Source organism: Heloderma suspectum, chromosome 1, assembly GCF_057233095.1.
Source record: "Heloderma suspectum isolate Gila_16-S chromosome 1, 16-S_ref, whole genome shotgun sequence".
Classification (NCBI taxonomy): domain Eukaryota; kingdom Metazoa; phylum Chordata; class Lepidosauria; order Squamata; family Helodermatidae; genus Heloderma; species Heloderma suspectum.
Window position 1 is genome coordinate 320047793 of NC_139458.1, and position 25184 is coordinate 320072976.

Consider the following 25184-nt stretch of genomic DNA (forward strand, 5'->3'; position numbering starts at 1 on the left):
GATATGGATGACAATTGCCTTGAACCAGTTCCTCTGTGTGTTTGTTTTTCTGCTGTGTCAGTAGCCCTATTCAGGCATTCAGCCGGCCCATATGAGAGCTACAAGGGTGGTGGAGGTCAGTGTGTGCACCAGGTAGAGCAACTTCCAGCTCAACATGGGAAGACTAGGGACTGAGAAGTTAGGGATGAGGACCCTGGGAGCAAGGTTTGTGTGCACATCCTTGCCTCCATCACCCTTTTAACCCTCATGTGAACAGGCTGAACATCTACATAAGGCTATTGCCAAACAGGTTTCAAAGCTGACCTAAAAAAATGAGTCATTCTAACTACACTGGGTATTAACTCTATGGAAGAGCATCAGGTAAGTTGATTGAATGACAGTAAATTTCTCAAAAGGCTACACAGCGGTTTCATGGCTGAGCAGGGATATGAACTTCAGATGCTTATTGCCAGAGTTGTTAGATTATCTGTTTGGAATTCTCATCTTGGTGCCTCAAAGTTCTTGTTTTACTCAAGAGGGTATTCCAGGTGACTTTAATCTTTGCTTTCTTGTGCATCTCATTCCTCTTTCTGTCATGGCTTCACCTCAAGCCACCTCACCACAAGAAAATTCCTTAGAAGGGCACAGCTTCCAACTATGTCCTCAGGAATTTCCCTTTCTCACCTCAGGCAGCAGTGACCTTAGCCAAATCCACTGCCCATCACACCTAACCCAGTTTAAAGAGATGTAGGTGTCTCCCTTCTCTCTTTGAAAAAGCTCAGCTTTCCCCCTTCTGCTTTCCTATTGGGGCTGCCAGAGGAAAGTGGCTCTCAGTACAAATGGAAGCCCTTTCCTCCAACTATACTGTCAGTATCTAGTTTCTGCCTCTCCAAGGGAAAGGGACATTCAACTAGAACTCTCTTTTGCTGCAAACCACCCTGAGTGTGGCAACAACAGAACTAGAGCAACCCCTGCACCCATCTCTAGCCATTCAGCAACATGCCCAGCTCACACTCTTGCCAAAGTTAAGTGCTGCTCTGAGCTACCATGAATTCTTGTATATGGGAGTACAAAAGGTCTCATGCCTTGATTAATTATGTATGCAAGGATTCTCACAAATCTGTCAATAACTCCTATGCCCAAATCTGATATTATATCTACTGAACTACAAGAGCTCTAATTGTAATATTTATATGCATTTAATTAATTTGATTTTATATTTTACCCAAAGTGGCATTCAATAAGATTAATACATATTCTTAAAAAAAGCTGCAATGCAACAGAAGTTAGTACTCAAACATTAACAAAAGCCAAGTAAAAACAGGATAGTTATTAATGCTGATATGGATAAAACATATTTACAGCCCATCTAAAAGTGGGACAGTCCATTGAAAGGGTAAACTATTTTTGTAATAGAGCAAGAAAAATATTTTTATAATACATCCAGAGAATCCCCAAAACTGTGGTCCCATTCATACTTACTACTAGTGGCATGGAAACTGCAAATCTCCGGCAAGATCTCACACCACTGTGGTAAGTGCCTCAATGCAGGAACTATGTGGGCAGGGCCATTTCCATGGGTCTTTCCAACCTGCCATCTGCTTCCTAGTCAATTAAGGAAGGACCCATGCAATTTATTTTCATTTAATTAGAGCATTTATATCCCACTTTTCTTCCATCATTGAACTCAAGGAGGTGCACATGGGGTTTCTAGGCAGTCTCCCATCCAGGCACTGATCAGACCCAGTTCTGCTTAGCCTCAGCAAGTTGGTATCATCATGTGCCCTCAGACCATGTCTTGGGATCATTCCCCTGCCTATTTGGTTCCTGCTTTCAGACACTTACCACAGTGGCATGTAAATTCATCACACATCAACTTTCCCCAGGCTACTAGCAGGAAGTGTGCCCATGGCCCTAAATGAGCTATACAGCATCATCTCTCTCTCTTTCTTAAGGGACATCAGGCAGGCTGGTTCAGCATACCTGATACCCACAATCAACACAGAACCTATGCTGATTCTCATGGTGTTTACTGGGTAGTTCTGAAATTGTTAAGAATGATCAGGAAACAGGATGTGTGAGTGGGAAATAATAAAAGCAGTTGGTTTCTCTAGCGCTGTTTTCTAAAAGTATCTATTTTGTGGTTAGACTTGGTTTATATCAGGCTTTAGTTGAGTCAGTAGCCTGTGCTAACTTGAATGGCTGTAATGTAGTATGATCAATTAACTGGTGCCTGAGAAACCTTCTTTGTTCTTCTATTGCTTTCCTGATGTGCTTTAAAACACTTTATGTTAACATAGGATATAAAGTTTTGTAAAAAATACGTGCTAAATATATCACTATCAATTCATGTGCAAGAAATGATAAATCGCTCTCTTCCCCCTCATATTTTTCTTTAAATTGCAAATTCATGAAGGTCTGTCATAATTACATGTGTCATTCAAAGATTTAAATGCATTACATTCTATGTAAGTGACTTGATAAATGAACATTAGTCTAGAGGAGGTGGGACAAACCTGCTATTTCACGGTACGGTGCAAATAGATTTCGATTTATGCATTCATCTCTTAGTTCCAAATGATTATTGATTGCATAAATAAGTAGGCAATTCTTCTCTTTCAGAACTTTGCAGAAAACACTATGAATGAGCTTCTTGGCTGGTATGGTTATGATAAGGTTGAATTAAAAGATGGAGAAGATATTGAATTCAGGAACTACCCTGCAGATGGGGAGAGCCGACAGCACATTTCTGTTCTCAAAGGTAATAACATTTAATGTCCCTTTGTTCATGCACAGCAGGATTAACTGTAACCACTTGCCAGAATTTGCTTATGTTTTGTTTATTCTATCACAGTTTTAAAGGTGACCTCACTCGCATCCATGACCATGAGTTCTAGACAAAATCCAGAAGAGCAATATTGAACAAAATAATAGCTATTATGCACATAGAAATCTGCAACAGCAGTACTTCTTCCTCAGATGATCAACTCTCATGAAGCTATCATTAAAGTGGCTACCAGGTGGTATTAAAATTCAGGCAAAAAAGCAAGCACAGTATTCCCCCCGCCCCCCAGCCTTCTGCTAAACATTGTTGTTGGGAAACCTTCTAGCTGCAGGTTTTATTGAAAATGAGAATAATCAGCTGTGTTTCAAAGTTTAATAGATGCCTACAGTCAAAAAACTGGCTGTTAAATTCAAATCAATGCAGTAAATTTACCCCTCTCCCACTGCTTTTCAACCCCCATTGTCCCTTTAGGGCTGCAGCATTCTGTCAATGCTGCACTGTCAGAAGTCACAACTGGTAGGAACTAGACTTTAGACCTAACAGTCCTATGTACCGTTGGCTGGGTACAATCAGCTGGAATGTGGCTCCACACAACATTGTTTTTCTTGCTGATATATTGCAACCCCTTTCATACTACAAATGGAAAATTAGATGAAATATATCTCATATCTGGGCATATCTCCTGCATTACAGATGGGCAATTTCCCTCCACCTTACTTGAAAAAGAAATACACAAAAGTACCACTTGGCAATGTACCTCTGTGCAATTGTTCCTTTGACAGATTGCCCGTGCTTGCTGCTTATGGCCACAGTAGATATTGTTGTTCTTTCCGTCCCCTACACTTCATGCAGTCCAACTGTATTGTTTATTCAGCATTGTTTTAATGTTTATTATTATATTTATATCCCACCCCTTTTCCTCTTGCAAGGAACCCAAGGTGACTTAATGGTTCTCCTCCTCTTCTCCATTTTATTATCACAATGACTGTGTGAAGTAGGTTAGGCTGAGAGTCAGTGACTGGCCAATGTCACCCAGTGAGTTTCATGGCCAAGTGGGGAACAGAACCCAGATCTCCTGGACCCTAGTCCAACACTCTAACCACTACACCATACTGGAATGTTAGAGTAGGTTTGTAGTAGTGTAATGAACTACAATCTGGGTGCATGATACCATGCACAACCAGTCTTGGCCAAAAGACAGAGGCTACCCACATGCTCATTTAGTTACACAATTTGACCCTATGATTAACAGTTTTAATATATATTATAATTTATTGTGTTTCTTTTACAGAAAATTCTTTGCCAAAAACAAAATTACCTGAAGACAGTGTTATTTCATCATACAATATAAATGCGAGCTATCCAGGGTTTACTGCAGGAAATGGACTCTCAGACTCACCAGCAGGGTCAAAAGAGCATGGGAATGTACCCATTATTGTACCATTAATTCCACCACCTTTCATAAAGCCACCAGCAGGTAAATTACTTAATTTGTAATGATCTCAGGCAGACGTTAGATAATGTTTCTGTATGAAATGTTTTGTTTACAATTGTCAGATACAACTGAGTTCTCAATCAGATACAATTGAGTTCTTGGTTCTAAGGGAAGGAAAAACCGAGTGTAGTCAAACGCGTACCCTGGATTTTAGGAGAGCTGATTTTAATAAACTCAGAACAATGATCAGTAAGGTCCCATGGCAAGCGACGCTAACGAGAAAAGGAGTCCAAGATGGGTGGGAACTTTAAAAAAAGGAAATTCTCAAGGCACAATCACAAACAATTCCAACAAGAAGAAAAGGTGGAAGACAACAGAAGAAGCCAATGTGGCTTCACAAAAAGCTTAGGGTTGACCTGAAAACAAAAAAGGACACATATAGGAAGTGGAAAGAAGGCCAAGTAACAAAGGAAGAGTACAGGCAGGTAGCACAGAATTGCAGGGATGGCGTCAGGAAGGCTAAAGCGGAGAACGAGCTGAGGTTAGCGAGGGATGCTAAAAATAACAAAAAGGCTTTCTTCAGCTACGTGCATAGTAAAAGGCAGAGGAAAGAAATGGTTGTTCAGCTATTAAATAAGGATGGCAAAATGATAACAGATGACAAAGAAAAGGCAGAGGTGCTCAATTCCTACTTTGGCTCAGTCTTCTCCCAAAAGAGGGTCAATGACCCCCCTGGCAAAGGCGAAGTACAGGCTGAAGGGGCAGGATTGCAGCTTGAGATCGACAGGCATATGGTCAAGGAACACCTAATTACTTTAAATGAGTTCAAATCTCCAGGGCCAGATGAACTGCATCCTAGAGTCATAAAGGAACTGGCAAAAGAACTCTCTGAACTGCTGTCTATTCTCTTTGAGAAATCATGGAGGACAGGGGAAGTGCCAGATGACTGGAGGAGGGCTAATATTGTGCCTATCTTCAAAAAGGGTAAAAAGGAGGAACCTGGGAACTACAGACCAGTCAGTCTGACATCAATCCCTGGGAAAATTCTGGAGCAGATGATAAAGCAATCCATCTGGAAGCACCTTGACAACAATGGAGTGATTACTCGAAGCCAACATGGATTTGTCAAAAACAATCTGATCTCATTTTTTGATCAAGTAACCTCCCTTGTAGACCGTGGGAATGCTGTAGACATCATATACCTCAACTTCAGCAAAGCTTTCAACAAAGTGCCCCATGATATCCTGATGAGCAAACTAGCTCAAAGTGGGCTAGATGAAACAATGATCCAGTGGATCCACAGGTGGCTACAGAATCAGACTCAAAGAGTGCTTACCAATGGGACCTTCTCAAACTGGGGAGAGGTAACGAGTGGGGTACCGCAGGGTTCAGTCCTGGGCCCAGTGCTCTTCAACATTTTTATTAATGACTTGGAGGAGGAGGTGCAGGGAATGCTGATCAAATTTGCAGATGACACAAAATTGGGCGGGATAGCTAATACTTTGGAAGACAGAAACAAAATTCAAAGTGATTTTGATAGACTGGAGCGCTGGGCAGAAAACAACAGAATGACATTTAATAGGGACAAATGCCAAGTTCTGCACATAGGGAAAAGAAACCAAATGCACAGTTACAAGATGGGGGATACGTGGCTCAACAACACTACAAGCGAGAAAGATCTTGGAATTGTTGTTGATCACAAGCTGAATATGAGCCAACAATGTGATGTGGCTGCAAAAAAGGCAAATGCTCTTTTGGGCTGCATTCATAGAAGCATCGCTTCCAAATCCCGGGAAGTACTAGTTCCCCTCTACTCAGCACTGGTTAGGCCTCATCTGGAGTACTGTGTCCAGTTCTGGGCACCACACTTGAAGAAGGATGCAGACAAACTGGAGAGGGTTCAGAGGAGGGCAACAAAGATGATCAGGGGACTGGAAAGAAAGCCCCACAAAGAGAGACTGAAAGAACTGGGCATGTTTAGCCTTGAGAAGAGAAGACTGAGGGGAGATATGATAGCACTCTTCAAGTACTTGAAAGGTTGTCACAGAGAGGAAGGCCAGGATCTCTTCTTGATCATCCCAGAGTGCAGGACACGGAATAATGGGCTCAAGTTACAGGAAGTCAGATTCTGGCTGAACATCAGGAAAAACTTCCTGACTGTGAAAGCAATACGACAATGGAACCAATTACCTGGGGAGGTGGTGGGCTCTCCCACACTGGAGGCCTTCAAGACGAGGCTGGACAGCCATCTGTCAGGGATGCTCTGACTTGGATTCCTGCATTGAGCAGGGGGTTGGACTCGATGGCCTTGTAGGCCCCTTCCAACCCTACTATTCTATGATTCTATGAGATGACTCTAGAATTGCAGAAACATGGAAATCCTCAAAGGTCTCTGTCTCACAGTGCTTTCAAAACAGTCAGACTAACAGCACAATCCTATGTATGTCTACTCAAAGTAAAATACACTGTGTTCAGTGGGGGTTACTCCCCAGAAAGTGTGCCGAGGATTCCAGTCTAAGTTATTTACACTTAGTTCCCATTGAATCAATGAGATTTAAGTGATGACCCAACTTGTCCAACTTATTTCAGTGAGACTTAACTGCAGCTAACTCAATCTGGATCCAGCCCACTGTGAACAGGCATGAATTAATTAAGCTATGCACTTTTAGATTTCATTGATTTCGGTGATGGAGGTCTTGGCACAAGCTTAATTCTCCCATTCAAATCCATAGTGCATACAAATACCTAATTTTGGTGACATTGGGCCCATCTAGGATTGGTTGTTGCAGACACTGAGAAGAATCTTGCCCCTTTTAGAATAACATAGGAGATAAAATCTCATCAAGCACAGCTCCTCTACTCATTACACTACTCTGACAGGAAAAGCAGCACCTGGTGAAAATTTTGCTCCATGGGGAAAAAAAATTCTGAAAGTTCAGTCATGCAGTTAAGGAATATTTGGCTAGCTCTTGTGGATTTCTAAAGTCTGATGTGCCACTTGAAATGCTAGACAGGTTATATGAGGGCTCCACCTGGGAGAGCTCTTAAGATTTGGGCAATAGAACCACATTTGTATTTATTAACTTCCTTGGGATATTATAATGCCTGAAAATTCCACAAAATCTTTTCTTAAGCAGATGAATAATGCATTCACAAAGTTATTCTAAAGAAACCCCCATTGATCTGAGCCCAGTTCACTTTAATTGGGTTTGCAGCAGGAGAGTGTATTGAGGGTTGGCTAAAAGTACTGGAGGGAGCAATCTTATCGGGATAAGCGGCTGCCTCCAAACTCTGAGGCGACAGCCTCTCCAATGCAGGGCAGAAGCAGCGTGGAGGGGATCATCCTGTCTGTGCTTCAGCCACCCTGCATTCGCGACTAGACAGCTGATTTCGGCTGTCTAGTCACAGGAAGGCAGAGTGGGGGGCCAGACGACACATAGGAAGCGTCAGAACAGCACTCCCTCCCTCCCCACCCTGGCCTGCCCCCAGGAATGCCCTGTTTTTGCTGCTCCATGCTCCTCTTACAAGCGCGGAGCATGGGGCTGATCCGCGCCGCTTACGAGGCAACACGGGAGATCAGGGAACCGATCTATCCTATGGCCATCTAGCCGCTGAGTAGCGGCCAAAGGATTGCACCCTAAGTAATGTAATGGAAGATTGTCAGGATTAAAATCAAACATGTAGCAAAATAACCATAGTGGTGAAATTAATTTTGTACTTCTGTCATGTTGATAAACCCTTCCAGGGCAAACACTGTCTCAGTTCATATTGAAATCTGTGTATTGTCTCTGAGAGGCGATATGATCTCTCTCATAAATATATATATATATATATATATGTGTGTGTGTGTGTGTGTGTGTGTGTGTGTATATATATATACACACACACACACACACACACATACACCCCTCAAAGCATTTCAGAGTAGTCTCTCTGGGAGAGATCGATCTATCTATCTATCTATCTATCTATCTATCTATCTATCTATCTATCTATCATCTAATCTCCCAGAGAGACTATTCTGAAATGCTTTGAGTTGTACCCAGTTAGCTTATTCCACTGACAGAAAAGCTTCCATCTGAGAATGGGGAGGGGGATGATTCCCCTTTCTTCCTGCAGCCCCGCACACACCCTGAATCTGGTCTAGAGGCTTGGGGGACCCTTTGGAGCAGATTTGGGGGCTGGGGACACAGAGAGAAGAGAGGAAAGGGAAATCCCCTTGCATGAGTGGAAGTCCAGTCATGCAATGTGGGATTTCGCCCTTTATGTTTTCATGACATTCTTACTGGAGCAATTCTTTCCGATCTGGTATTTTTCAGGGTTTATATGAGGTATGATTCATTTGCATTGGTTGCTGTTTTTCATAAGCTCCAAAAGTAACTGTTATGGCTGCAGTAGGGTGTTTAATTGCTATGTTATTATTTACTGTTGTATACATTGCAATAATTGCTAAATTTATATAACAGCAGGCTCCTCTGTGTATCTGTTTAAGTCAATGGGAGTTTTGTTGCACTCTATTGACTTAATTGAAGGCAGAAATAGACCTAATATAGACTCAACATTCAGCAAGGAACATTGTGAATGCTTTGTGGAAGAATTTAGGAACCATATAAGGGAGCAGTCCTCTTAGCTACCCTATATCAGTGAAATTAAGGGTGGTCTAGTGGCTAAAGAGCCAGACTACCAGAGCCAGATCTAGGAGATCTGGGTTCAAGGCTACTCTTTGGCTTGAAGTCCATGTGATGGTGGCAGATCCAGAGCTGCTCTAGTCATGTAAAATGGGGATAGAATTCTGAACTGAAGCATGCATGAACAGGGAGTGTTCACTTCTCATTACCTGTGGCTTACCTCCCCACAACTTCTCCTGATGTCATTTTTCCTTCAGCCAGGCCTCTGACGCCTGAAGGGAGCCCAGCAGAAAGAAACACATGAAGGTGGTGGGGGGAGTAATTAAATAGTGGGTAGAGGGTTCAGTCTCCCTTTTTCATATGATAGCTTTCTTTCTTTTGATTTTCAAATCTCTGTTCTTTCTTTCTATTGATTTTCTCTCTGTAACATCTTCCCCCTCTGTAACAGTTCAAAGATTTGTATGTTCTTAATTGTTGACAACAACAACAACAATCCAGTCTCACTATTTCTAAAACTGATTTCTGCAATAGCCTACTGGGTTTTCCTGTTTCTTCTCGTCATGCTTTAATATATGTCTGAAGCTCTTTGCTCATTTCATTTTTATCTCCTTTCATTCCTGTCTTTCTCCTTTTTATATTTCCTTTCATTGGCTTCCTCTTTCCAACATGCTATTTCTTGGCTGTGCTGTTTTTACTTTGCAGTATGCCTAGAATGCTTTTCATACACAACATGATTGGCTCCTTCTTTTATCTTTTATCTTTTTTCTCTTTCCTTTCCTTGACTTGGGTCACATGATCACCACAGCTTAAACCATGGCAGTTTGTTTAAGCCACAGTGCCATTTACCTAATTATTCACCCTGTCACGTTGTCCGAACCTGGACAGTATAGCTTGTTTGAATGGGGAAACAACCCTCAAATAATCCAACAACACACGAACCAAGCACTTGGCACATTAACCCCTTGTCTTCCAATTCTCATTCCTTGTGCTGGGTTTCTTAATGATCAGCCTGTGGGCAAGACTGGGAGCATGTGTTTTTCAGGGCTGGCCCTGCCATGCAGCAGGATGAAATAACTTGCTTGAGGAAGTACCATGAGAGTGGGGATAGATGAAGGCAGGAACTGGTATATGAATGGTGCAGCAGGACTGTTTAAAGTGTTGGCTCTAGTGAGATGCTGGGGCACAATTTGAACTCTGCTTTGGGCAGCAAAGCGTCAGGCAGACACTAGTCTCTCTATTGCGCACGCGCGCGCTCTCTCTGTGGTGCATAGAAAATGATTCTTAATGTATACAAATTATATTAATGACAGTGACTAAGGGTTGTATCCAATATCCAATAGTGTCATTCTGCTGGTGCAAAGCTTCTACCGCTTCTGAAAATTCTTTTTTATCCTTGTGCAAGCCTCAGATGCTTTGATTCTGCTTGCACAAGTGCTTGTGCAAGCCATTGTACAAATGTTTTCACAACTACTTATGACTTCATTACACAATGACCTGGTTCGCACGATTACTGCAGCCTACTATGGTTTATTTAAGCCATGGTGGCTTGCAGCACCCACAGGCACCAGGTTGCCAATCAAGCACCTTGCCGTGGCTTCTCATGTCATCCAAAGAACTCTACAACAGGCCATGGGTTCTGGTTGGTTTGTTAACCACCCCAACAAGCTCCCCTTCTGATGACATGAGAAGCCATCCCCTGCAAGGGCAATTATGCAAATCAGGCTGGCATGCAACCAGTACCCACAGGGTGGTTAACAAGCCACTGTGGCATATTAACCACCCTTGTGTCATGTGAACTGGCCCTATGTGTTGCTTGTTTTAGTTGTGCTTGTTGTGCTAGTGGTTGCACAATCTCTAGCAGAACACAGAGTCACCAGCAGAACCGCAACACCACTTGTACTTTTCCTATTCTTTCAACTCTGGATACAGCCCAGAGGGTATAAAATACAGTTATGCCCTTTTATGATGGTCGACTCCAGTACTGAAGTATATCTCCAGAACACTTTCTGTATGCTTCCCAGTCTAGCAAGGAAATTGGTGGGAGCACAACTGCCTGTTCCAGGAGTGGATCCCTCTTGCTGCACTGAGATCATGGTATATATCAGCATTGATAAGTAGCAAGGCAGTTTTCTACCTTTTATAATCTCTGCTCATATGTTTTCAAGCTAAAGCAGGTTCTGGATCTCTAATGAACTGGACTGAAACCTTTGTCTAAGGCAGAAGATCAGGACAGACAGCAGGTGGGGGACAACCACCCCCCTGTCCAATAGCTCCTAGAGCTGCTCCTCCCAAAACCCTCCTGCCAGGCTTGAACTGCCACTGCTCAGCTGCCCTTTGCCTGGTTCACATTGCTGTCAGGCTGCTGCACCCCACCCCGCCACCCCCGTTCCCAGCACAGTCACTTGGCTGGCTGGCTTGTGTTGCCCACTGCTGCTGCTGCTTTGCTTGGCCATCTGCCTGGCACTGGCCTCTCCCTGCCCTTCCCTCCTGCCCAAAAATGAAGAAGAAGGTGGGTGATGATGGGTCTCTCTCCTCTTTCTCATCAGGTGCCAGTGGGTCACCATTGCTTTTTTCCCATCTGGCATGCTGTGAGACAGAGAGAGAGAGGAGAGGCTTGAAGTGATGGGTTAGTGCATGGCCTGACTGCGTGGCGCTGAAGTAACAGAGAAGAGCCAAGTGGAGCTCAGCATACAGTGTGAATGTGAGCATACTCACCTCCTCCTTTCCCCCTTTCATTGCTTTCCCCCATTTTCCTTCCATTTATGGATGAAAGAAACAGAAGAATTCAAAATAAAAGGAGAAAAAGGGAGTGATTGACAAAGGGGGTACTGGAGAATTTCCTGTGATCTGGTTTGTGCCTAGCTAAAAGGAGTCCATCTCCTGTGCAAAAACGTAAATTTAAAAGATAGCCCCCCTAATGCAACACCTCCCCTCTTTTCTCAGTTGGGCTGAAGCAGGAGCCTTTAGGAAGCCAGGAAAGGGAAGTCTGTAGAAGTTTGCTTCCTCAGAAAGAGGAAAAAATGACATCCAGTTCAGAAAAGTGGCCATGTCCTGCCTCCAGTTTGAGTTTACATTTTACAAAGGGCATTTCCTTTCCTTTTCCCTAGCTGCATTTTGTTTTGTTTGTAAAATCCTCATCCTCCTCTTAATTCCTCTGTAGCAGGAACTATGAAGCAGAGAACGGGGAGGACTGTCATTTTATGGCCAAAGGTAGAGTTCCCATCCATTTCCTTTCTCACTTGCTGCTTTTTCCTAACCTTAACCCTACTATGTCCCCCTTCCATGTTTTTCCTTATTCATTGCAGCTGGATAATTAAGACCGGCCCAGGTCCTCTCGCTTGTTAACTATCAAGTTTTTAAAACATATAGACTGAAAGATTTTGCAACAGAAGGAACATACAGTGGCTGCAAGAACTGTGTGTGCCCGCCACCCACGATTTTCCTATGTAACTGTGGGCATTTATGGGTTCAACAGGACTGGGGCAAGTGGGGGCTGAGGTCTTTTTACTATGCACCATGATTGTGTTTATGGGTGGGTACCATTTGCAGTTTCACATCAGGTAGCAAAATGTCTTAGGCTGGGCCTGAGCTAAATCATGGCTACAAAGTATATTTGTAATGTGTCCTGGCATTTCTGAGCTATTCATCAGAATACAGTCTCCTAGCACATGAATGGAAAATTTGCAGAAGAGATGGTTCTCCAAAAATAGTGTGTTAGCATTAATTGGGAAGATATTCATTACCAAAAGATTAGTCTCCTCCTAAAGATTAGATTTTGAAAGGAAGATGCTATGCAACTGCAGTAATAATTCCATACATACAGACATAACAGGCTGTTGATACCGCATCTTTTTAAAAAGTTTTTTTCTAAAAGTCTGACCACTGTAGCTGAAGCACATATCTAGTAATAAAATCAGTGTGCAAGGGAGCAATCCTATGGCCACAAGTCAACGACTAGATGGCCATAGGATAGGTCAGTTCCCAGGAACTGACTTCAGAGTCCATGCTCCGAGGTCGGTTCCCTGAGAACTGACCTCCACCCCCTCCCACGCTGCCTCGCAGACAGTGCATAATGGTCCTGTGCTCTGCGCTCAGAAAAGGAGAGAAAGTGGCAAAAACGGGGAGTTCCTGGGGGCGTGCTGGAGCGGGAAGTCGGAAAAGCCGATATGACACATCCTATATGTCTTCTGGCTGCCGCATCCCACGCTCTGAGGTCCCCCGGCTAGACAGCTGAAATCGGCTGTTTAGCTGCAAATGCAGGGCGGTTGAAGCGCAGAGGGGACAATCCCCTCCCTGCTTCTTCTCCCCTGCATTGGATAGGCGGTTGTCTCCGGGTTTGGAGGTGGCTGCCTATCCCCATAGGATTGCACCCTAAGCATCAGAGGGTGCTTCCAGACAGAGAAGTTCTAGTCCTAACTGTTGTGCAGCTATTCATAAGTACCTAAGAACACAAGAAGACCAATGCCAGATCAGACCGCTGTCCCTCTAGTCCAGCATTCTGTTCACTGTTTCTGCTCAAAGGAAAACCACAAGTAGGACATGAGTGCAACAGCACCCTCCTGCCTATGTCCCCAGCAACTGGTGTACATAAGCATAGTGCCTCTCATACCAGAGTTGGCATATAGCCATCAGAACTAGTAGCTGTTAATAGCCTTAGTCCATCTTTTCCTCCTTAATGGGACTTTTTAATGGAAATAAAAAAGATGGAAAAAGTGGTGGGAAAACATGGGAGGGTTACGAATGGAAGAGAATGATGTGTGGACCCCCCTGTAACATTCCATGAATGTGGCAAGGCAGTCGAACAATAAAAGCCTCATCTGAGAGCACCCACAGTAATAACTGTAGAAATCCTAGGGGGAAGGTGGGAGTTTCAGCTTTGAATTAGAGACAGCAATATAATATAAAGAATTAGACATTTTTTCATCACTAAAAATCTAAACTTATTTAGGGTGCAATCTTATGCATGTTTAGACAGAAACAGGTCCTACAACTCCCAGCATTCCCCACCCAGGGAACTGTAGGACTTTTTTCCTGTCTAAACATGCATAGGATTGAACCCTTAAAGTATTTGTTTCCACAAACTGGCTGCTGGCATGAAAACTTTATTTAATTGGATTCTGTGACAGTCAACATATTAGGAAGACCTATTCATTACTGTTTCAGCTATTCATTATATAAAAGATATTTTTAGGTCTTGATATGGAAAATGCTAGTTAATTATCAACTAGGGATGCCAGCTGATTAAAGACTTTTTAGTTGATTGATTACTGGCTTTTTAACCGATTAATTGATTAAATTTAATACATTGCATGTTACTAAATCCTCATTCTGGATACCTCTTGAGATACTGAAGGAAGTGTGGAACAACGTGCAATTTATTAAACAAAAGCTACCACTTATTGTTAGAAGAAAACACATCTAAAAGTTAAGGTTTCCTTCACTGTTATAGCAACATATCAGAACCCACGCAACCCTAAAAAATAAACAAGCATACCCTTCACTCTCAAGTACACTAATTAAATATATCTTTACCAATTAAAATTGATTGCCACTGATTAATTATGTAAACCAATCAAAGCTTTCAGCCTTATTGTTAACCTTTCAAATTCAACAACTGCAGTCAGGTCCTATTCTATGTGTCGCTATTGTGGTGCAAAGAAAGGTGGCACCGTGTGTGAAAAAGAGCAGCATCCTTTGTGAAACAAGCAATGCCGACTTTATATTTGGCTCCTTTGCCCTATAAACCGAGTCTTATCCCTTGCTGCACTCATTTGTTGGCGCAAGGTTTTGCCGATGCTGGGCTAAAGTTAAAGGGGTAAAGTACAGTGTCCTTATAGACAAGGTCCCAAGGGCCGTGGGCTTGGTGACCTGTCTCTCAGACTTTTCTGAGATGAGCCTAATAAAGGTGTCCCCAACCAGTCGTGTCCAACTCTAGGGTGTGGTGCTCATCTCCATTTCTAAGCCGAAGAGCCAGCACTGTCCAAAGACGCTTCCGTGGTCATGTGGCCGGCATGACTGAACACCGAGGTGCACGGAACGCTGTTACCTTTCCTGCCAAAGCAGTACCTTTTTATCTACTTGCAATTTCTTGCTTTTGAACTGCTAGGTTGGCAGAAGCTGGGACTGAAGACGGGAGCTCACTCCGTCACGCAGCACTCGGGTCTCGAACTGCTGTCCTGCCGACCTTCCAGTCTGCAGTTCAGTGTCTTAACCACTAAGCCACCGCGGCCCCATGCCCAAGATGAGCCTATGACCCCACTATCCTCTGCACCCATCCTCTATTTGTGCACTATAAATGATCTTGGCCCCAGGACTGACAAAGCTCTTGTTTTCCCTCCAGTGCCACTGAATATGGACATTGCACCAGCAATGCGGATATCAGTGCTTATGTGGTCTTTCAGAGAGATCCAGCAGAGAGAAACAGAATTACTGTGTTTCTTCTAAGGCTGGGAAGAAATGGCATAATCCATCAAAAGTTAGATGCTGTTAGGGAGAGTGCTAGATTTTACAAGCATTATGCTTCTGCAACCAGAAATGACAACTGCATTAGAGTTTCCTCATCCCCCTTTTAAACACCTGGTAGAACTGTCCCAGCATTTCTACGGATAACTTATGCATGTGCTTAAATATTTCCCATTGAAATCAGTGGGGTATAAATTTGATTAATCTTGGCTGGATTATGCCCAAATAATCTACTTTTCTGATTGTTAGTGGCATACACTGAAAACAGCAGAGTAGAGCATATGAATGGGCTCATTAGCTGCTTAAAAAATTTAAAGCTAGAAGAGATTTTTGTTGCAGAGTGTTTCATTCGTCCATCTCCTCTTTCACAGGTATATCCTTTCACATTCAACTTTTTAAAAATGTCAGCTGATAAGCAGAGGGTGAAATCCAATGTTGCACAAGTAGAAGGCAGCTCATGCACCATATCTTTCCTTTCCCCTCCTTCCCCCTAAACCCCTCTGGACCTCCTTCATAGGCTTCCCAGAGGGTGGGGTGGGGTGTTGCTGAACATTTGGGGCTGTGTCTTATGCGGTATAGTGGGAGAGGGGAATTGGCCCAAATCAGATGGAGAAGTCTTGCACCACTCAAGCAAAGATCCCAATTTCAGCAAGTCTCCTCTCCCACTGCAGCCTGGAATAACACAGTTCAGAAGGTCCTGTAGGTCCCCCTGACCCTCTAGAGAGAATTTGCAGGGAGTACTGGTGGCAGGCGTGGGGAGAAGGGGAAGGGGAAGATCCACTGTGTAAGCTTGCCTTTTGCTGATGCAAAACTGGATTTCAACCAAAGCCTGTAAATCTGACAGGTCATCATGCAAACAAACAAAAACCCAACAGCGTAGCAATTCATCTAGATTCAGTTTTATATGGCAAAACACTAACCACCTCAGCTAATTTTGCAAAACCCTCGACATTTTCCATCTTGTAATATTTACTACTGTGAAAATTCACAAGGTAAAAACAATACTTTCATTTAAAAGAAAAAGAAAAACTCCAAGTCATAATACTATGTTGGAATTCTGCAGCAATTTTCTTAAAAACAAATGAACTGAGATAAGCTCTAGAATTTGAAGATTTCTTTTTTCTAAGCAAGGCAGGACCTGCAACTCTGTCTTTATGACTGTGTAAATTTTTTAACTCTTCATATTGCTGATCATACAGAATAAAGGAGTGTGTGTGTGTGTGTGTGTGTGTGAAGGGGCGGGGGGAATATACAATATGAGACTAAGGGCGCAATTCTACCAGGGTAGGCGGCCGCCTCTGAACTTGGTGGCGACCACCTATCCAATGCAGGGGAGGAGAAGCGTGGAGGGGATCATCTTCTCTGCACTTCAGCTGCCCTGCATTTGCGGCTAGACAGCTGATTTCTGCTGTCTAGCTGTGGGACCTCAGAGCGCGGGAAGCGGCAGCCATATGACACATAGGATGTGTCGTATTGGCTTTTGTGACTTCCCGCTCTGGCACGCCCCCAGGAACTCTCTGTTTTTGCTGCTTTGCGCTCCTTTTCCGAGCATAGAGCACAGGGCCGTTCCGCGCTTCCTACGAGGCAGCGTGGGAAGGGGTGGAGTTCAGTTCTCAGGGAACTGACCTCGTAGTATGGGCTCTGAGGTCAGTTCCCGGGAACCAACCTAGCCTATGGCCATCTAGTTGCTGACTAGCGGCCATAGGATTGCTCCCTACGTTGGCCAAACTGACTTCCACTGACTTTTCTGTAGCAGCTTTTCCTTCATTTCCTTCAATTCAAATTGTTAAGGGGGAGGGGGGGGAGTCACCAAGCATTGTTCTTAATTAAGACTTAAAATGGCACTGCAAACAATTGATCATTAATTGAAGCATGCTTTTGCCTGATGCATATTTAGTTATAATAATGTGACAATTTTATCTTGTTATACAAACTGTTCCCACTGGGAGCATGATTTAACACTGTGAACACTCTGTGTTTATTGCATTGTTCATTATGAAACATACACAGGCTGGTAAACCATAAGGAGACACGTAGAAGTGTTGTGCGTACGACAGTTATGGGAAGTCCTGCTTCCATATCTAATGACATAACCTTGGTGTAGAAAACATAGCCTGGAACTCCCTGAATAATTCTTGGCTTGACAAGACAGCAAGAAACTTGTATTGGTGTCACCTGTTCTATTTACTACAGTGCAGATGTTTATTGAGATAAACAGTGCAGATGTTTTATTGTTTGTGTTTCCAAAATTGTGTTTGCCTTATTGAACCCATGCTGTTCTAAATATGTTTTTATAGTACCATGGAAAAAGTGGTAGCTAGCAAGCAAGACTTTACCGTAATAGAACATCACTCATATTGGAAGTATTAACAGAAGGCTTTTTGAGGGGTGGGACTCGGGGGGGAGGCAGGGATTGACAATAAATTAATCTCTTCCCAATTGTTGCTCCAGATTTTAGGTGCACAACAATGACACCCATGGCAAAGAACTTTTTTCTTAATTACTTCTGTAAACACTTCCAGAATGATTTTTAAAGCAGCAATCCTTATACACATTTACCTTGAAGTATGTCCCACTGAACTCAGTGGAGCTTACTTCTGAGTAGACATGTATAGGATTACACCATAAGGGATTTGCATCTTCACTCAACACTGAATAGAAAAATTATATCCTGCAAGTACCACTAGTGGTAATGATAATGATAATGAGAATCAGAACGGCTAAGAATAAGCTACTCCTATTCATTTTAGTTTGTACACATCTCTTGAGATAAAGAAGTTTACTACTGGAACAAACTACTGATGTTTGAGATGGCAGATGTGAATGTATTAATTTATGATGCAGAAGGGCAAGTATTTGGCTACTTTTTAAGGTTTCATGGAAAGATTGACTTATTTGAAGCTATTTATTTATTTATTATTTCATTTCTATACCGCCCAATAGCCGAAGCTTTCTGGGCAGTTCACAAAAATAGCAAAATGGTTTCAGGTTTGCTTCAGTTTCTGTATTTAATAAGGGCTTGTTCTTCTTGCCATTCAATATATTTGTGTCCACTGATTTTTGTTTTGTTTATTATTGTTTGGGACTTAGAGAAAACAAGTGGGGCCAACAGCAACATTTTGCAATGTGGGGTACTCCTTTTCAAAGTTCTAGCCAGCCAGTCAGCCATGCCCCTTTCCAGCATATTCCACAGAAACACAGGAAGCTGCCTTATACTGAGTCAGACCCTGGGTCCATTTAGCCCAGTATTGTCAACACTGATTGGCAGCAACGGCTCTCCTGGGTTTCAGACAGGAGTTTTCCCAGCCCTACCTGGAGATGCTGGGGATCGAACCCGGGACCTTCTGCATGAAAAGCAGGTGCTCTGCCACTGAGCTACTGTCCTTCCTGACCTATTTGCATTCTATCCATATCCTCACATTTTTTCTGTTCCTTCCCTCCCCTCCAACAGACACTTAGCATTCTATGGTCAATGATCATGCTCTGACCTCATTGAACTAGTTTGGGATTTTTTTCCTGAAGGGTGGGTTTTTGTGGGGGGGAGGTATTTCTGCAGACCTTGGGGTTCCCCCAAGCCTGCTAATACTTTCCTCTCGGGTTTGGATGGTGCCATTTTGGCTACATGAAGATTGACACTTTATGAATGAGTTCACTATTAGAAAATAGGATATTGCTGTCTATTTACAAATGATGTATTCAATGTCTGCGGGTAGATTGCTGTGAGGGAAACATTCTATAGAAACCTTCTGGGGTGTGTGTGTGTGTGTGTGTGTATTGCTGCTGTAAATTATGTAAAAGGAGTGAAAAATAATTAATGAACTGTGATTTAGATTCTCTTGCCTGTACGTCTTCTGAGTGTCTGACATCATTTGACTCCGTACTGTTTTCCTTTTATCTGACAAAGTGTATCTGTCACCCTACTTTCTCAATACAAAACAAATGCATGTGTTTTAGCTGGCAGCTGGAGCGTGAAAACTGCTTGGTTCAGGCTGTATTGTATTCCCTTCTTGATTCTACCTGCTGCATTGTGTAGGGAGAAACCAAATATAAATGAAACAGGTCAAAATGTGAATTTCTATTACAGATATTCTGCAGGGTTTTCATATTTACATTCCTTTACCATTGTCTCTAATAGCAGACATTCCTTGGTATCCCACCAACACATGCAGGATATTTAGAACTTGAATAGTAGGAGTGTATTTCACAGACATGCTGTACTTCACTTTTCCTCCCTCAAACCATGGTAAACCTCATAAACACCAGGGCCCAAAGACCACATGGTCCACAGGATGTCCAACAGTTTCAAAACTGGTGAAGTTGCAACAGCTCTTTGCTAGGTGCTGCAATCCAGGCATATCCTATTTTAGACCAGGGATGCAAGAGAAAGACTTCTCGGTGGCAACTTCCAGGCTCTGGAACTCCCTCCCAAGGGAGGCTGGGTTGGCCCACTCTCTGTTGTCCTTCAGCCAGCAGAGAAAGTTAAAAAAAAATTCAGCCAGGCCTTTGGCATGTAAGTTGGTCTGTTGCTGAAGGAGATTTTAGTTGGTTGTGTGCTGTTTATTTCTTTTAGTTTGTGTTTTTAATAGTGTTTTATTTGTTTATATGTTATGTTTTAATTAAGATTTTGTTTTCAATCTATACTTTCTTGTTAGGCAGATTGAGTGCCATTTTTTGGTGGAAAGCCGGGATATAAATTAAATAAATGAATAAATAAATGCATGTATACCACTCAGTGGCTTATCATCACTTCACTATTAAATACTTGAGCTGCAAATGTGAACTGTTCACATTTGAAAGTATTGCATTTGAAGTGACAGGAAGTCGCTGTGGCTTTAACCTGAGATTCCTGTTTCACACATGCAAATCACTTCCTGGCTTCCTGAGCTGAGTATAAGTGTATGTGTCCTGTGGGAAAAAGTTCCACATTTCCATAGGACAATAATTGCTACAGCACCTATCTGGATGGCACAAACCATGGTGGGCCTGCACCGGTCTCAGTGTAGGTTGATGCCACGTATGAAATATAAGGCCTGAATGTATTTAAATGGGATTTTACATTTACATTGATTTCAACAGGATTTTACATTGAATCTCTCAAATTACAGCTCTCTGGTGTATTGCTCATATGGCACCTCAAAAATTTGTGGTATATTTGCAAAGTAACTTTAATTTACTTGTACAGTGGGGGTTATTGAGCCACCTGGATAAAGCAATGCAGCAGGTCAATGAGAAAGAAGGAAATATTTGGAAACCAAGCTTATGTTCTCAAATTCAGTTTACCACAACTTTTACAACCCAGATACTCATTGTTTGATTGCTATAAAGATGCCCAAAAGAATAATTACTAAACCATTTTGTAGTCCATGCACTGTGGACAATTCAAGGTTCAGAGAATCTGTCATAAAGCTATTCCATTCCCCCTGTAAAGGATTTGTTTTGTAGCAGTGCTGTCATAATTCTGTAGAATTATCAGTGAACTAATTTGTACTAACGGCATTTGGCTGCTTTCCCTAGCTACCATAACTCAAAACCATGTGCCACCTTTGATTCATGTTAACAGAATAAATATTGCCAGTTTAATAGCATTTTCTACTACTATCAAATTGTGGTGTGATTTATATTTATCAATAAAAGTTGTATGATGTTGACAATGAGCTTTTAGGTTTAATCAGGCTCTCCAGCTTTCAAAACCATGTGAATTTGTATTTTATGCCCAGAGATTATGGTTGTTGTTGTTGTTCTTTTGCAGTTTTTTTAAAAATCCAAATATTCTAATACATTTGCTATGGTAGGCTGTAGTCCAATACACACTTATCTGAAAATAATGCCCATTGAACTCAGAGGGTCTTACTTCTGTGTAAACTTGCATAGGATTGCACTTTAAAAAACTTTGAAGCAGTGATAGAAAACTGTTTATATGGAAAATCTTGAACAATTAAGAATCTAGAGTGTTTAGGAGAGTGAATTGTGGAAGAGGGATCATGCAAAATCTGTTTGCATGTAAATGTTGTCCATGAAGATTGGAATTCACTGGGAAGTATGCTGCAGGATCATTCAGTTTTAAGGAAGCAGGGTAATGTTGAATTTCTAAAAGGTGGATATAAATCCATAAAATAAATTAAAAAATTTTAAACATGAATTCTGGATATTGCATCAATAAATATAAATATATTTTAAGGCAACAGTCCTATACAAACATATTTGTGGGAATAAGTCCTATTGAACTCAGTGGGCCTTAATTACAAGTAAGCATTTAGGCTGTACTATGTTCTTGTTTATTTATTTTTTTCAGTATCACGAAAGCTCAAAGCAGGACCAAACACCATGTCTTAGGGAGTGGCAGTGGACTGTTAAGAAGGTCTGCCCTCAAAGACTGATGGATCCAAATGGATTCCAGATTTCTTTAGGGGTTTCCTGCTGAACGTGTCCAGAGTAGGGCAATGAAGAGAATGAGAGGCCTGGAGACCAAGTCCTATGAGCAAAGGAGTTGGGTATGTTTAGCCTAGATAAGAGATGACTAAGAGGTGATATTTGAATATCTTCAAATATTTCAAGGGCTGTTTCATAGATTATGGAACAAATGTGTTTGTTTTTTGCTCTAGGGAATAGGACCAACAGGTTCAAATCACAAGAAATGGGATTTTAACTACACATTCGGAAGAATGTCCAGGTGGTATCAGGTGTCTGACAATGGAACAGACTGCCTCTGAAGGTGGTGCACTCTCCTTCATTAGAGATTTTTAAGCAGTCTGGATGGTCAGTTACCAGTGATGCTGTTGTAGTGGATTTCCTGTATTGGCAGGATGGTGGACTAGCTGACCTTTGAGGTCTTTTCAACTCTATGATTCTATAAATTCTTATTGGACAAATTTTAGTTGTTGACACCCATGCCCTTTTACATGGATAGGAAACCACTGAGAGAGGCTGTGGAGTGAAGTGCCATCAATATGATGATGTCACCCAGATCTACTTTCTCTTTTAACAGAGCTTGGTGAAACTGGAAGGTAACTGAATGATTGCTTGAGATTAGTAATTGGTTGGATGAAGATGAAAACACTGAAACTCGGTCCAGACAGAGTTGCTTGTAGTGGATGGTCCACTGCCCAAAGGGGAAGTAGATATTCCTGTTCTGCATGAAGCCATGCTTTCCCAAAAGGTTCTGTTTTACAGTCTGGATTCAGATCTGCTCTTGGATGCACAGGTGGTCTTTGTGGCAAGGATTACTTTTCACCAGTTTTGGCTGTTATACTGGATGTACCACTTTCTGGGAAAGAAATACATTGCCACTGTTTTGCATTCTCTCAACTACTGAACAATACTGCAGTGTGCTTTATGTGGAGCTGCTTTTGGAGACAGTTTCAAAACTTCAGCTGGCCCAGAATGCAGCAACTTGGCCTTTATCCAACTAAGCAAAATACTAATACATGGTGGGAGATACAGAGGATTAGTCTTGCTGCTGTGCAGCTATTTAAATGCTATTTAAATTTCAAAACTCTGGGCAGTTTTTGTAAATCACCCAGAGAGCTTCGGCTATTGGGTGGTATAGAAATGAAATAAAAGAAATAAATAAATGAAATAAAATAAAATAAAATAAATAATACATAATAAATAATAAATATAGTTTGTTAAACAGGGAGCAACAGGGACAGCATGATATGCAACTGAACCATATATGGTCCTGTCCACATTGCTTTCGCGTGCATCTTGGGTCATAGTGCTATTGTGACTTAACCGCATCAACCTGTCAAGATGGGATATGTTACTATGCCTACAGTAATGCAAATCCATGGGTTCTAGTAAGTGTGCAAACAAGGTTATTATTTTCTTCATATACTCTCCTCTTTGTCTCTCACTCACTCACATTTTCTCCTCTTGACATCTCTGGCTGGGAAAAACAGGATGTTTCAGAGGGGTATGAGAAAGAGGAGATTATTTTACTTAGATACCCTCCAGGTGGAAAAGAAGTTCAAGATGGGAACCAGAGGAACAAGGCCAGGCTGACCATTACATGAAATAAGGCAGTCTCACTGGCAGCAGATTTTGGAGTATAGCTACAGGGCAGGGGTGGGAAAAGCTATTTGGCCCTTCCACAGACCAGATGTTATAGAAAATTTAGTTTGAAAAGAAGGGTAAGTAAATGAATAAAATATACTAGAGCTAAAATACAAATGTAATGCAGATTTTAATTATGCAACTTTTTAATTTCGCAATCAGACATTTTGGTTTTTGAACGTTTTCAAATTTTGCTTTTAAAATCTGAAGGATTTTTTTTTAAAGACATTGAAGTTGTATCAACTTGTTAAATGAAATACTTCTATATATTTCATTCTCTGTGGAGAGGAATCCTGTGCCCTCCAGACAATGTCTGGGGAATATAGGATTGTTTGGTTTTCCGGCTCCAAGGTTGGGGACAGGGCTCCGACTTTGGAGCCAGGAAACTATGCTCGGCCTCCCCTCGCCTTCTCACAGCTGGTGTGGAGAGAACCACACCAGCTGTTGCTATGCTCACAAATGTGAGTTCATACATGGGTAAAAGGGGGCGTGCTGCTGGGCAGGAAGGGGAGGAGACCAGGGATGTGGTATTACGAGCTATGCCCAGACATCCCAGCCTCCTTCCTCCTCCTCCCTAAAGCCTCCACTAGATGGTTGAAAACACCCATCTAGCTAAAATGGTCATGGGGATTAGGAGGCACGTTGCAGTGGATATTTGTAAGCCTTCAAGTTCAGAGGCTTACAAGTACCCAGGGCAGATCCCATAGTGCCCTAAAACTTTTAAATTCATGAACAGGGATAACTGAGGCTGTCAAAGAAATTTAGATTAAGATAAAATAAATGAACTTTTGACAAGCACATTAACATTAGGAAAGTTTGTGTGGCATTCCCTCCCCCTACTCCATTACTGTTCTTTTATATGGATATACCAGTGATCTTGTTATGTCACAACCTGTATTGCTGGTAAAAGCATACTAGCACTGTTCACATAACTGCTATGTGTAGACTGACTGTACATAGAGGGAGGAACAAGATCACAGTAGCAAGCTTTTTCAGGTTTCGCAATATTTATTTATTTTAGCTATTTATTTATTAATTTCTAATCTGCCCAATAACTAATGTTCTCTGGGCAGATGACTGTGTAAAGAGCCTACACACATATAGTTTCTACTTATGTAGGGTCTGTTCACACAACCAATTGAATAAATGTAGGTAGGGGTGGAGCTTGCCACTGCGGTTCCACTCCTTCCTTTATACTTGTTCAACCTACCCAAATTGGTAACATGAATAGTATTCCTGGCTTTCATAAGCAGATGATATTGACTTGACTCTCTTGGTCTGTAAGTAATGGGAATGTTACAATATCTTTTGGCTTTAGTTACTGATGTTAATAAAATAACGTTCAATGCTTTCTTTAAAATGCTAAGAACTCCTTAAATTGCAGTGCGTTAGATCATTTATAAAATTGATAATCTCTTCCAGACAGTTGAAGAGCAAGACAGCTTGTCACCAGCTGCTATAGGAACAGGCAGATAAACATAAAGGTGCAAACATTTATTGCTTACAGAGAAGTAGATATGAGAAAGGAAGATTATGGAAATAGGTGTTCGAGATGTAGCATATGGATGTCTGACAGGGTGCTCATTCTGGTATAGAAATGTCATTCTTGTCTTTTTTGTTGCAGAAGATGATGTGTCAAATGTACAAATAATGTGTGCCTGGTGCCAGAAAGTGGGAATCAAGCGCTATTCTCTGAGTATGGGGAGTGAAGTGAAATGCTTTTGCAGCGAGAAATGCTTTGCAGCTTGCCGAAGAGCATACTTCAAGAGAAACAAGGTAAGAAAATAGGATTGCAACATGCAAAGAACATGGCCCTAAACAATATTTCAAGTGGCATTTTAAT

At 42.0% G+C, this 25184-nt stretch overlaps 1 protein-coding gene across 3 annotated transcripts in view; it reads left to right on the forward strand.

The window, feature by feature from the left end:
* SOBP (sine oculis binding protein homolog) overlaps positions 1-25184 on the forward strand; it is a 226740-nt gene that overhangs the window by 33696 nt on the left and 167860 nt on the right. For all 3 annotated transcript variants that reach the window (XM_084831334.1, XM_084831342.1, XM_084831325.1), the window contains exons 2-4: positions 2602-2740; positions 4056-4241; positions 24966-25117. In XM_084831334.1, coding sequence (XP_084687460.1) covers positions 2602-2740; positions 4056-4241; positions 24966-25117 — 477 coding nt within the window. The remainder of the gene's footprint in view (positions 1-2601; positions 2741-4055; positions 4242-24965; positions 25118-25184) is intronic.